Consider the following 13806-nt stretch of genomic DNA (forward strand, 5'->3'; position numbering starts at 1 on the left):
GTCCCTTTGGCATTGGTCATTGTGAGTGGTGTGTTTGTTGTACTAAATGCAGAGCTGACCGCTACTGGGGCACGTCCTGCTTGTCACGTCCCACGCAGGGACAGAACACTTCTCGTTGGATTGTGGTTTCCAAACCAGACTGTGCCCGTTTAGTTTCATAGGCCAGTTCTTACTGTGTGCAGATGGTTTGACAGCACTGTCAGGTGTCTGAACTCTTCAGCAGATATTTTAGACTGTAGTGTTTTGACTTATTTTGAAAAATTGTTCTAGTCTGTAATAACAGTTGTTTGACTTGTTGCAGGGTGATTTAAACAGTTTTGTGCTTTTTCTTTAAGTAATGTGGAAAATCCAGCAGAAAGTGAAACATGTCCTACCTCAGTTCATATACTACCCTCCCGCCACCCCAAACCACAGCTCAAATCCTAAACCTACTCCTTGGAACCTCATCAGCTTAAAGTGGGGTAACCGTCCGCTCTTTATTCAACATCCTAACAAGGGCCCTTTCTTGATTTTTTTCCATATTGATTTTGACTGCACCATAAACTCTGTGAAGACCAGGAATTTAATGTTCACCATTTAGCTTCAAAACCAGTGTTTGTTACCTAGGAAACACTCAATGAATAATTACTGAATGACTAACTGAATGGGCAGAGAATTCTGGAGGGTGAAGCAAAACGGTCGTTCTTTTCCTATTTACCTTTCAACCCGGAAAACACCACCAGTGGGAGGTAGAACTGGTAAAGTTCATTTTATGACGGAGGTTTCTAGGATCAGTTAGCATTTTGAAGGAACTGAATGCGGAGAGCTCTAAGTCACAGGTGGCAGTTTACAAAATAAATAGAAAGCCAGCCAGGGAAATAATTGACACAAAGAAATACAAATCAGTATATTGTGAACTGTCTTGTCTCTTTGTGCCTTCTGTGTTTTGTCACTGTACATGGCACGCAGCCTCGTGGTTATTTGCTACTTTATGGACAATTGGTTCCTTGAGGCTTGGCACTGGTCTCACTGGTGGGGCCCAAGGTTGGCACCCCGTGCCATGCACAGTCATCGGATTGTAGGGCAGTTGCTGGCCTGCACTGGGCTGAATCCAGGATGATGGTCTTGTTGAAAGGTGAGGGAGTTGGACCTAGGGGGTGTGCATCTGCTCTTGCAGTAGGTTAGAGGACACAGTCCATCTGGAAGGAATCTTAGAGGCCGTCTCGTCCAAATCCCAGGCCACGAGGTCAAGTGGGCAGCCCAAGGCACACAGACATCTAGTGACAGGGCAGACCTTGGGCCCTGGACTCCCGAATCCTAAGTCCTCTCCTCACTTGCACTTGTTTGTGTTTTTTTTCTATTACCTTTGAAAATGTTTCGATATCAGATAATTATAAAGGAGCATATAAACATACATTTTAAGCATCATGATGCAATGACTACCCTTGAATCTACCATTCCATGTAAAATCTAAACAAATACCAACTTTCATCTTCCCTTGGTGGCTTCCTTGTAATGATTCTCTTTTGGATTTTGTATTTATCATTCTCTTGTCCTGGCTTAAAAGAAAGAAAAAAGTCTCTTTATATTAGTTTAAAAGACATGTATAAATAATAGAGAGTTCACTTGAAGAGATACTTTTTTTCTTTTTTCTTTTTTTTTTACTTTTAGGATGACAGCCTTCTGAGGACTGATTTGTTTGCAGTAAAAATTTTTGCTTGTTACTGAACTTTATAAAGTGGCGGCATCATAGGTAGTCCCCTGGGACACCCTCCTCCCCCGCATCATTCTGTTTCCAGGGTCACTCATGGTGCTGTATGTGGCTGTAGGTAATCCACATTTCTTTCTTCCCCTGTGCTGTTTCCTGTTTGGACCCCTTAGGGTTTGGGATGACTCCGCAGCGAATGGCTCCAGTTAACTCTAATTTTAACTTTTTACAAGCTGTCATTAAGCCTTCCCATGTTGCTTCACTTAGGGGGAAGCATTTAGTCATTTCCTAACTTAATGATAGTTAAACATCCTTAGCCCTACAAATTTGTAGTGAAACATTTCCAATTAAGATTAATTGGGATTAATGCAAAATATGAGTCAGATCATTTTATGATAGTATTTTAGTGCTGTCAGCTAGATAAAGTCTGGCAGAAGACTTTCCGGAAGTGGTGAGGATGGGATCAGCATATTGGGGTTGGGGGTGTGAACAGGTTCCGCAGAAGGGTTGAAACAGCGTCTTTTCACATTGACCTTCTCTGGTCAAGTTATATCTTTTCCTTTCCTAGATACCACTGCTCAATTTCTAGTTAATCTCTTTGGAATCCCAGTATGTTCTGGATTACAGTTTCAAATTAAGTATCTAATTATATCTAAGTTTGCTTTTTAATACTGAAGAGGATTATTAATACCTAGTTGATATATTTTCCAAAGACCAGAAGTTTTTAGACGTTATGAGTGGTCTTTGATTTAGAGTTACATATAAAATGTTTCTCTACTTGTGCAGTTTTCTAGAGAGAGAGTCCTTATCTTTGATCAGATTCTGAGAGTTTGCAACCCCCCAAAATGATTGTTTTTAGACCAGGATTTCTCCACTTTCACTCTATTAACATTTTAGGCCAGGTAATTCTTTGTCGTGGGAAGGCTTCCCTTTGCATTGCGTGATGTATAGCGGCATCTCTGTTAGATGCCAGTAGCTTCCTCCCCGCCAACTTGTGACAACCACAAATGTCTCCATACATTGCCAGATGTCTCCTGGTGGGGATTGGGAGAGTGTGTGTGTTTAAAACCTGTATGTATATTTCCATTTGCACACGTAACACCCCAATCATTGAACATACTGCTATGTGTTAAACATTTCACACGCATTACCAAATTATTGTAACAGCTCTACAAGGTAGAGTTGTCCCCATTTTATGGATACATAGAGGCTTGTAGAGGTTAAGAAACTTGCCCAAGGTTACAAGTTAATGAATGGCAGAACTGGGAATTGAGTGCATCTCTCTAGAGTCAAATCAGCTTATCTGTGTGCTCTACACTAGGCGTGGTGTTCAAATTCCTTCCCATGCCAGCAGGCCAAACCTATGTCAACGTGGCCTTGGCTGACACATGTTGGCACAGAGCTGCATGGCACAAGTAGGGAATTCGTGGTCACTGGAATCTTTCATTAAGCAAAACAAGGGGTAGGGTTTCTGGTGTGGTGTTTTTGGGTTTTGTTTTTTTTTCCCTTCTTTACAGGGTAGCCAGTTTGTTGTGTGTCCCAGTATGAATTGTCACTGATAACTCTTTTGAGCAAAGGACAAGCTTTTTTTTTTTATTTTGTAAACAGCCTGCTGTATATGCCCTGTCAGTATCTGGGAATGAAACTGACTACACTTAACTATGCTTATGTCTTTGGTGACTGTAAAGTGGGTCCTTGCCCCGTGACCTGCTTGTGGTTAGTAGACCTGGAGTGTAGATGGTGATGTTCAAGGTTGTGTTTCATTATGGCTGGATGTGGCATTTTGAGGATCACGTCGTATATTTTATGAGACTCTTTAGTATGTTGATTCAGGCCTTTCAAAAATCCTGAAATCGGTCTGAGGAGAGATTCCACATATAAATCAGACAGTGCCTCTGATTTGGTAGTGTTGGGGACTCCGTCTGCCTTCCTTGTGGTCTCCTGCACTTCTAGCGCTGCACAGAGGTCTTCACTATCTTACCTGGCCTCCCTTTCTCTCCTTACTTCCTGCCCCTCCTGAGCTCAGCCTTCTGCATTATCACTGTCCTGCACTGAATTTACTTTGCAATTTACCAGTCTTGCTTCCATTCAATTCCCTGCTTCCCTCCCTGCATTGTTTTTTTAATATACTTTTTTATATATTTATGGTGACTGGCACAAGGTGTTACTCAGTAAATATTTGCAGCATAAATACTAAATGAGGGGAGTATTGTGAAGCACACGATGCATAGCTCTAAAAAGGTGCTTATAAATGAGAGTAGTGTTTGTACTTCCAGTCCCCTGTGGCGGCAGTGACACAGGTTTATTGCTCTTGTAGTCCACTCTGCCAGGTAGAGTGAGCTCTGCACTGTATTGTGGTGCAGGTCTTAGGCTGGTTTGCACAGAGCCTGGGGACACCTACGAAGCTTCCACTGGATGAGTGAAGCCTTTTTAACCTCTGTATCTTGCCACTCGTTCTTTCCCTGGCTTGGAGCTGATCAAGAAACCTGGCCTGGTGATGTTACCTGATGTTTATACCCAAGTTACAACAAAGGGTAAACCTAATCTACTTGAGCATGCTCATGATAGAACCAGCTAGGAGTTAATAATCTGCAGGAGCAGGAATGTGGAGCTTTCTGAACTCTCCAGTCTGCTTCTCACTTCTTTCAGGGTCTTTTGGATGCCCCCACTTGAGAGAGAGACTGTTGTCGAAGGCGGAGCAGATAGTCTGCACAGCAGCCCCCTCCAGGCCACGGGCTCCCAGAGGCCTGGCAGAGGGCCCGTTGCAGGGCTCTTTGGATCTTAGAATACCCCAGGCTAGCATGGTTTTTAAAAGAAGTTTTTGGATTCCTGTTGGCAAAAATGACTTATGCACTTTTATTTCTCCCCCCTCCACAGAGTGATCAGCAGCTGGACTGTGCCTTGGACCTCATGAGGCGCCTGCCTCCACAGCAGATCGAGAAAAACCTCAGCGACCTGATCGACCTGGTGCGTGCCTTCTTCACCTGGTTCCATTTGAGACTGCGGCTCATAATCAGTTGCTTTTGTGTAGCTTCTCCATGCAGAATTCATAACGCAGGAAACCTTTTCTCTCCCTAGCCAGACGACGGCACTGGCTTGCAGGATTCCTCCAGGCAGAGGGAAGATGAGTTTCATATGGTGGTCTGTCGTTCAGAACCATCTGCATTGATAAAGCCCAAGTTAGGAGTTGTAAAGTTGATGACAGTCTGCCCCCCTCCCCAGCTGCCTTGACTTCAGTTTCTAGAAGCTTGCATATGGGCATGGTGAGGAAGAGGCCACGCCCACCCAGCAGGCATTCAACAGTGCACTTTCACCAGGTGCTGTCAGTTTCTCTGCTATTGTGTGAGTTTCTCCAGCCAAAGAAGTACAAACATCTACCCTATAAGATGCTTCAGTGGCTTCATTTCTAGTTTGAAAAAGTATAAGAAACAAGAGTTGGCTATTAAAGGGCCCATGACATCTAATTTTTAAATACTTGATTCATTTAAAAAGTCTTTATATACTCAGAATGGTCTCAAAACGATGCCTCACATTAACTGGCACTAAAATGTTATTTGAGACTACTCAAAATATTCAAAAGCATCTATAAAGCCATGGGAAATACTGAAAAGAAATATAAAATCTGGTCCCAAGAGGCCAACTGAATCACTCCCATCATTTGGCCAGTGAGCTCTGGTGCTGAGTCTGGAACCAGAGTCCAAATCTGTTTTATCTGTTGTGTCCCATGTTTCCTTAGATGTGGTTATCAGTTGCCAAGCGTGGCTTATCAATGAGGTATCTTTTAAAATAGTGGTTTGAAAACTTGTTCTTATGCTGTATGATTTATTTATATGAATTCAGAACAGTTTTACTGGGGAAAAATTATACTGCAGGAGACTTGTGTTATTCACAGTCAGAACTTTCCACGGTGGTGTGGAAGTCCCACAGTGCAGCTGTTTGTGTATTGATAAGGACGCACATACTCAGCTGAGAGGCAGGTGTGTGAGGCCGTGTGGAGCCTAGGGAAGGAGTTGTGAACTTGCTGTATTTCATCCGTAGTAATTCAGGAAGCAAGAGGAGGAGGTTTCCTGAGGTCACTGGCTCTGCTCAGAAAGGTACTTGCAGGTGCTTGTGATGGAAGGGAAGAGGAGGTTGAACTATGTATGATGTGACTGAACCCACTGTATGCACAGGGTCAGGGATCCCAAACGGACAGCCAGTAAGGGGGAAAGTAAAGCACTGAAGTGGACTTGGCGGGGCCCGTCTTGGTGTGTGCTGTTGTCCTGTTGGGAGCGTGATCCTCTGTGGCTTGTTGTTATGTTTTTCTGGAGGAGCCATACATTTTGGTTTTTATGTGAAATATTCTGATTTTTAAACATTAGTCTAAGCACCAGATTGGTTGGGTGCTATATTGTGTGGAATCTGGGCCTGAGCGTGTGACATGCGAGTTGGAGGCAAGCGGGCTGGGTGGATTAGAGGAGAGTCTTTGTCTCTTTGAGGAGAGTCTTTTCATGGCATAAAAAGTTGGATGGGTAGGAGGTGTCCTTGAAAGTCAGGACGCGGACTTGAACTTGATATGGTATTAATAATAATCAGCACCATTAACCCACTTACTGCTGAACTCTGTATGCAGCACATCGTGCTGAGCCATTAGGGTGTGTGGCCTTATTTATTAAACTCTCAACAGTCCTAGTTCTACCTAGTTCACCAGGCAGAACTACAAATGCCATCTGGGAAGCTCCATACATAATGTCTTTGCATTTTTCTTGGTCAGACATCCGTGATTGATCCTCTGTAGAAGAGCCGGGCAGAAGTTGAAGGTGTGCTCAGATCCCTAATTTGGTCAGCTGCAGGGGTTTGTTTTTCTTTTAAACTCAGCGTGAAAGTATGCTTGGCTGAGTTTGAATTCAGTTTGCCAATTTAGTTATTACTGTATTTTAGAAATAAACCGAACATAGAAGTAGGAAATGATGAGCGAATTTTCCTCAGTGGACCCTTCTGGGTGTTTAACAGGCTGTTTTGTTCTTATGGCAACTGAAGTGTGTCACCGCAGCTGCGTGCTTTCTCCGTGACTCCTCATCACTCTTTATTTCAGGGATGGCTGTAGCTGCTTTTGTGAAAACCTGGTCACCTGGCTCTCCCGCTGCGCAGGCCAGTTTTCCTTGGGCCCAGCGGGGGACGGCAGCATGGGTGGTGGATGAGGCGGTATCAGGGGCCGCCTCTCACCGCAGCCAGACCCTGGGTGAGAGACCGGCCCGAGCGCTCGCTGCGGGATGGTGCCCGGACGCAGGCTGCAGCGCCACGCTGTATCCGTGGCTGGCTCGTGGGGATTAGTTGTGGCATTCCATAGATTACTGTCAGAGCGTGCTACCTTTCCATTTGTAACTTTGTCTTCTGTAGAGTGTGTGAGAGAGAGGGGCAGAGGCAGGCCAAGGTTAGGAGCAGACAGCTCACGTTTGTTGAACACCTACTGCTTGCCCCGGACTGAGCTGGGGCCCTCTGTTGGGGCCCCCAGCTTTGCTATTACTTGATCTAAGTTTCACAGCACCTTGATCTAGGGTACATATGGCTACTTCACCTCTTTTAGACAATTCTGGGGACGAAGCCGGACTGGGGGTGTGGCTCGGCGACTGCAGAAATCCTGGTTTCTCCTGCGTGGATGCCTCTGCCGCTGGGTTCCTTTGGGTCAGCCACACTCAGAGCAACAGATTAACCTGTGTCTTTCTCATTGTAGGATTTTACGGATTAAAACCATCTTCGTTCACGGTGTGTCAGTTTTACCTGCTGGGAGAGAAAGTGTTAAATTACTCAACCATTAGTAATCTAAAATGTTCATACTCAGGCATATTATGGAGAATAATTTTGAACTCACGTAATTTAGAAACAAAAACAGGAGACATGGAAAAAATTCCCTTCTCAGAGCAGGCCATTTAGGATTGCAGTTCACTGTCCTCCGTTGCCTCCTGGGGTGGCTGGAGAGGTAGGTGCCTACTTCCTCTCCCTGGGGTGTGTGGAGGCCAGCCTTGGGTGCCCCATCCACCTCCAGAGGCTGAACAAGAGGCTGTAGTAGATTCCCACCATCCAGACCAGGTTGGGGAATTGGTGTTCTCATTAATTTTTTAATTGAAGTATGATGAATGTCTAAATGGAAATGGAGCATGACTTCTCAATGAATTGGGATCTGGTAAAGCATGCCTCATTAAAAGTAAATTGACATGCTTCTGAAGCCACTTTTTGATAAATGGTCTAGCTGCAAGCTCCTTGCTCTTTGTGGTATGTGTACAAGGAGCGGTCGGGCTGGCTTTGTATTAGATTCTTTGACTGATCCTAGAAGTTCCTCCTTTGAATGTTTTCCTTTCATCACTGCCATTTTTCTCCTGTTTTCCTTGCAGATGACAGTTTTTCTTTTTCCTTTTTAACTGAATTTGCAAAATGCTTTTATTTCTGTAAGTGTTGCTCTGTGCCAAGTGTACTATTGTAGCGCTGAAGTTTACATGCAATTTTAGTTTCTTCCCAAAGCTGTACTTTCAGAAAATTCACACTGTTATGGGTCTGTCTAAAAGCCAAGGATCCGGCCTTTGTTTCACATAATCTGGGATCAGTCAGAGGTTTTCAAAGCAACTCATGCACCGCGCGGTGCAAATTGTAGTCGTTCCTCCCCTGCTCACCTGCCCAAAGTAATGAAGGGGAGGTGGTTGTTTTTAAGAAAAGTCTCCAGTTTTAAGACTGACAAGAATGTTAGGACTTGCCAGCATTCCCCATGAAGGGAATGGCCTCACTTAGATGTCAGAGCCAGAGAACTGCAGGGGAATTTAGCCAGTTCACCAGTGGTCTGATTACAGAGTAGTATTAAAGAGAAATGTGGTGTGCGCTTGGCAGCCAGGCCAGAGCAGCCCAATTTATCATGCCAGAGCAACTTTCTTCTTTCTTTCCAGCATCAGAGCTTTTGCTGCCTTGGGATTATGATGCATGCTCTGATTGGTGGGAAATGACCTTCCTTCGCAGATGGCCAAAACATCATTTTATTACATATTAATCCCATTGTGCGAGAGTGAAGCCAGCCGAAATTCATTGTTAAGCTGTTTCAAAAATACCCACACATTCATGTGCGCCAGGAATCATATGATGTGAAGATGCTCCCTTGGCTCCCTACACTTTGACCTTCTATGGCTTTACTCTGCACACTGGCAGGAGGAGCAGAAACTTCTCGGCCGGGGTGTATTTTGAGCTCTGAGCTGAGGAAGGAGTTTGTTTCTGCATGTTGGCACCCAGCAGGCCATCCGTCCTTTGCCTTTTTAAGAGCAAACCAAAAATAGCCGTAAATCTGTTTAACTAGGCAAAAAAGTCTTTGTTTGCAAACATTGGTCACATAAAAAAAAAAAATTTCTTCACTTCTTTCCTGTAGTCACCCAAGGGCTCAGCTCTTGGGTGCCCCCAGACTTTACTCCAGCAAGGGGAAGACATCTGGGCTGGGAAAGCGGCCAAGCCGTCCCAGCAAGGCTGTGGGGTGGAGGTGGATGGGACATCCCGATGCCATACCAGGGAGTTGATCACTTGATCAGTTTTCGTTTCAGCATATTCTTCTCTTTCAGCAGCCAGAATGGCCTTCTAGAAATAGAAAGGGCCAGCTGGGTGCAGGGTTTTGTGCTGCGAGCCTCAGCAGCACCTGTACTTTGAAATTGCACACCCCCCACCCCACCCCCCAGTTTTCAGTCAAGGCAGCATGGTGTCTGCAGGGAATGTGATTTCATAGATCGGGAGGCTGGAGCGTGTGGGGTGCGGGTGTGCATTGGGGCCTCCGTGAACAAGCGAGTGGAGACCTATCACTCATGTTTCCAAGAATCAGCTCTCCCTGAAGCAGCCCAGGGAGCCAGCTCACACACGTTTGTAATTGATTGGTGAAATTAAAGCTAATACTGTGTTTAATAGTTCATAAATATTGTTGATTAGCAGAATATCTGATGTCTGCTAAGCAGTGTTACTCAAGTTTTCAATCTTTAATAGGTAAGGCAGTGAAATCTGGAGATTAAAGCCCCAGTGTCAGCTGTGTAGAATGAAGCAGAGCTCATCTTTGTCCCCAGGTGATGCAGGCCTGCTGGGCCTGGGACCCAAGACACTCCCCCCACTCCCCAGCCAGGCCAGACAGGATCTGCCCTACCTGTATTGCAGAGTAAACAGGCTTGTGTTTCTTCTTCCCTAGTTTCCCGTTTATCATCACCATTTAAAACAGTCTCAGACCAGCATTTTTCCTCCTTTATTTCAAAGACAACATTTAAAATGTCTTCCCCTTTCTAAAGGGGTCTCAGCCTCAGTAGGTGCAAACGCAGTGGATTCAGTCGACATTTCCTGGGCACCGCTGAGAGTCAGCCACTGTGCTCAGCTGTGGGCAGAAGTGCAGCCTTTCGTCCTTGGCTCCCCTTCTGCAGGTAAAAATGCAGGGGTTCTACAACTTGATCCCTGAAAAGAATGACCTCAGTTGGATTCTCTCAGGCCATTGGCCCTTAGCCAGTTAATAAGCTCTGAGGATGAGTGGTAGCCACAGAACTAAATTATTCTTTCTGCAAGTATTTATTTAATGTCTACATGTCAGATACTGTTCTAGGTGCTGGGGTTGTAGTGGGGACCAGGTGAAAGGCCTTGCTCTATGGAGCTGACACTCAGGAGGGCATTTCTGGAAGGAGGACTTGGCCATGGTCAGCTTTGCATTCTGTCTCTTGAACAGGATAAATAGCAGGTGTGCTTATTTGTTTTTACTTACGCATAAAGGTGTTATAGGCTCTGTAATGGTGGTACCCAGCTATCCGTAAGTTTTTGCCCACTCCTCTGACTCATTGCTAACTGTCTTTTAAATGATCTGTTAGTGACATGTGCCTTGGTGCTTCTGAGATTCTTTCCCCAAAGTAATCCTGACAATAGGGAAGTGCAAATACATATCTTTGGAGTTTTAGGGGGCAAATACAGAATTGCCTGCCTTGAGGAGAGAATTTTATGTTTTACTTCTTTTAAAAATTGTATTCCAGCTGGGTATGGTATTGCACACCTGTAGTCTCAGCTACTTGGGAGGCAGAGGTGGGAGAATCACTTAAGCCCAGCCTGGGCAACATAGCAAGAGCTCATCTCTAAAAAATAAAAAAAGTAAAAAGAAATTTTAAAAAGTTTATTCTAGTCTATAATATGTCCACATGCTAAACATTTTAATATAAAAACAGTGGTTTCTCCACCAAAGCCTTGAGTCCAGATGATGCTCTGGAAGGTGGGTCTTGTCTTCCTGGGGCTGTGCCGTGCCACCCTGGCATGCTGGTGCTCTGGGACTTTGGTTTGAGGCTCAGCTGGGCTTTGAGACTGGGCCTCCCAGTCTCCCTGCTGCCTGGGCCCCAGCACCCAAGGAGGTGAGCTCCAGGGCTCAACTCTGAGATGGTCACCATGGATGCATGGGGGCCGGCACCACACCGAGTCTTGGCTTGCTCTGTAGCCCATTCTCTGGTGCCTAGGGAAGTTCCCTGTGAGTTTGCGTCGGGGGTGGAAGAACTTGGCTTTCACTCTCCTGCCCATCCTCGGGTCTGCTGGGAAGTTTTCACTGCTGGGCCGGATGTTGTCTCTGGAGCAGGAGCAGGGGAATGGAGGGAGTATTGGTAATATGCAACAACCTCTGCACAGTCTCTGTCGTTACTGATGTTTCTGAGCTTATTCCGAGCTTTCCTACAGGCGACACTGTGCTGCAGTTCCCATTTTACAAGGGGAAAAAGCATTCCAGCCAAAAGCCTCCAGCAGTATTTTAATGAACTCAATTCCTTGGAAAGTTGTGGTGAGCCTTTTCATGCGCCTCTGCTCTGTGAATGGGCTGCAGCTGTCGGGCTGAAGCAGGGGAGAGCAAGGAAGCAGACCCTGCACATTAGGTGCTGACCTGGCCCTCTGTTTCCCACCCAGGCCTGCCTCTCCAGAGGACGGTGGCCCTTCACCCCAGCCTGTTGTCCACATGAGGACCCTGTCACCTAATGGTGCAGCCTCTGATTGGGTCCAGGTGGCAGCGAGGGAGGCCTTCTCAACTGGGAGGAAATGGCATGACTTGGTTACAGAGAGGAAGTGGGGCATCCTGGGGTTCCCTCGCCTGACCTGCTCCCCCACAGATGTGGCCGGAAGTGATTTGAAATTCTGATAAGTTCTGTTACATGCAGAATGATAGTCCCCCATTTGGTCCAGTTAAGAATGAGTTGAATTGCCTCTTGCAGAGGCAGTCCAGACAAGTAAAATTTGAAACTGAGTGAACGAAAGATAAGAGTACAAGGGCCATTGGCTTTCTTTTGTGTGTGTGTTCCTTGGGGAGCAAAGACTGTTTCTAGGAGACTAATGATGTATTCACCAGTCCTGAGCAGTCCTGGAATAATCACAATAAATTTCCCCTTATGGCTAGGGCCTTGAAATTCTCCAAAGCCAGGTTGTTTTTTTGTTTTGTTTTGTTTTCATTTTTTTTAAGAGATAGGGTCCTGCTCTGTGGCCCAGGGTGGAATGCAGTAGCATCATCAAGTTCACTGCAGCCTCAAACTCCTGGGCTCAAGCGATCCTCCTTTCTCAGCCTCCTGAGTTGGTGGGACTACAGGTGCATGCCAGGTAATTTTTCTATTTTTTGTAGAGACAGGGGTCTTATGTTGCCCAGACTGGTCTCAAACTCCTGGCCTCAATCGATGCTCCCACCTCAGCCTCCCAAAGTGCTGGGATTATGGGAATGAGCCACCATGTGCAACCCAAAGCCAGGTGTTTTGAATGTTTGCTATCTCCTGTCACTTTTAAGACAACCACTTAATATGCTTTTGTGATTTTTCAGAGATTACAAATTTCAAAATAAAAATTATTTTTGTTTCGTCTCAGATTTAGAATTTGACTCTCCCTTATTTCACTGCCCATAAAATATTTTTCAATTAATTATATGGAAAAATAAATAATTTTAATGGTGCTCTATCAGCTATCAGAAGTACTAATATACTGGCCTTGTTATTAATGCACTTTATCCATCCACAACCTTGTTTATCTTCATAGCCACTCTGTTAAGTGAGTGGCAGGACCCCCTTTTGTAGATGGGGAAACTGAGGAATGGAGAATGGCAGTGACTTCCTAGAGTCCCACAGCTGATAACTGATGTGGGAAGTGGCGGGAGGAGTCAAACCCAGCTGCTGATCCCAATCAACATTTTCCCCTGCCTAAAAATGAAAATATTACAGTGTGTTACTTCTTATACGTCCTGCTAAAGTTAAATCATACTTTAAAGTGAATATATAAAGAAAATTTGTGATTAGGGCAGGGGAAGAATAGTCACCACAGAACTCGTAAGTACCTTGGGGGGAGAAAGGCTTTTTAAACTTCTCTTCCTGCCTCTGCTGGTGTGGAGCGCCCTGTGCATCCGAGGCTGGGTCCGAGCCCGGCAGGCGAAGGGGCTGACCGCTGCTGCGCTTGGCCGGCCTGGCTGCGGGGAGCTGCGGGCTCTGTTGGAACAGCCCTGCGGAGGTGAAGCCTCCTACTCCAGCTACACACACCCCCACCCCGTTCCCCCACATACACTTTGTATTGTGCATGTCTGAGGGAAAGGTGCTTTTGAAAAAGTATTCTGACCAAATATGAGTAGTATGTCATTATTCTTTCAGTTAAAACAAATTAAAAATTTTAGAAAAAACAATGCACTGCAAGAACTGATAGGATGATGCAGTAAGCTGACTGCCTTTAAATTATATGTACCAAAATCAGTCTATACCCCAGCATAAATCAGTTCGAATACATTAAGATACCAGGGGAGGAGGGGGACAAGATCCCATTTGTACTAGCAAAACAACACACCTCCTAGGATTAAGCTGCTTAAGAGGCGAGCGTGCTGTGTGTGAAGACAACTGCAGCGCTCTGGACTGGGTGGCAGAGAGCCACAGAGCTCCATTACAGACCTGGTAGTTTAAGAACTTAGAATAATTACAAGTGACATTTGTAATCATGAGAAGGTAATTGATTGTTCAATAAATGTATTGAAACGGCTAATAATTTTGAAGGAAAACAAACTGAATCCGTATTGCACAGCATGTAGTCATATTTCTCATGGACTAAAGAGTTAAGTAAATTAAACGAACATGAAAGACCCAGAGAGAAAACATTGGTATTTG

At 45.2% G+C, this 13806-nt stretch overlaps 1 protein-coding gene across 4 annotated transcripts in view; it reads left to right on the forward strand.

Annotated features, from left to right (window-relative positions):
• CAPZB (capping actin protein of muscle Z-line subunit beta) overlaps positions 1-13806 on the forward strand; it is a 132788-nt gene that overhangs the window by 56063 nt on the left and 62919 nt on the right. For 2 of the 4 annotated variants that reach the window (XM_045548551.1, XM_045548552.1), the window contains exon 2: positions 4565-4654. In XM_045548551.1, the coding sequence (XP_045404507.1) occupies positions 4565-4654 (90 nt within the window). Of the gene's footprint in view, positions 1-4513; positions 4655-13806 lie in introns of those variants that run through there. The other 2 variants (XM_045548550.1, XM_045548549.1) reach the window with 1 other exon arrangement.

This window comes from Lemur catta, chromosome 3, assembly GCF_020740605.2.
Source record: "Lemur catta isolate mLemCat1 chromosome 3, mLemCat1.pri, whole genome shotgun sequence".
NCBI classification, from domain to species: domain Eukaryota; kingdom Metazoa; phylum Chordata; class Mammalia; order Primates; family Lemuridae; genus Lemur; species Lemur catta.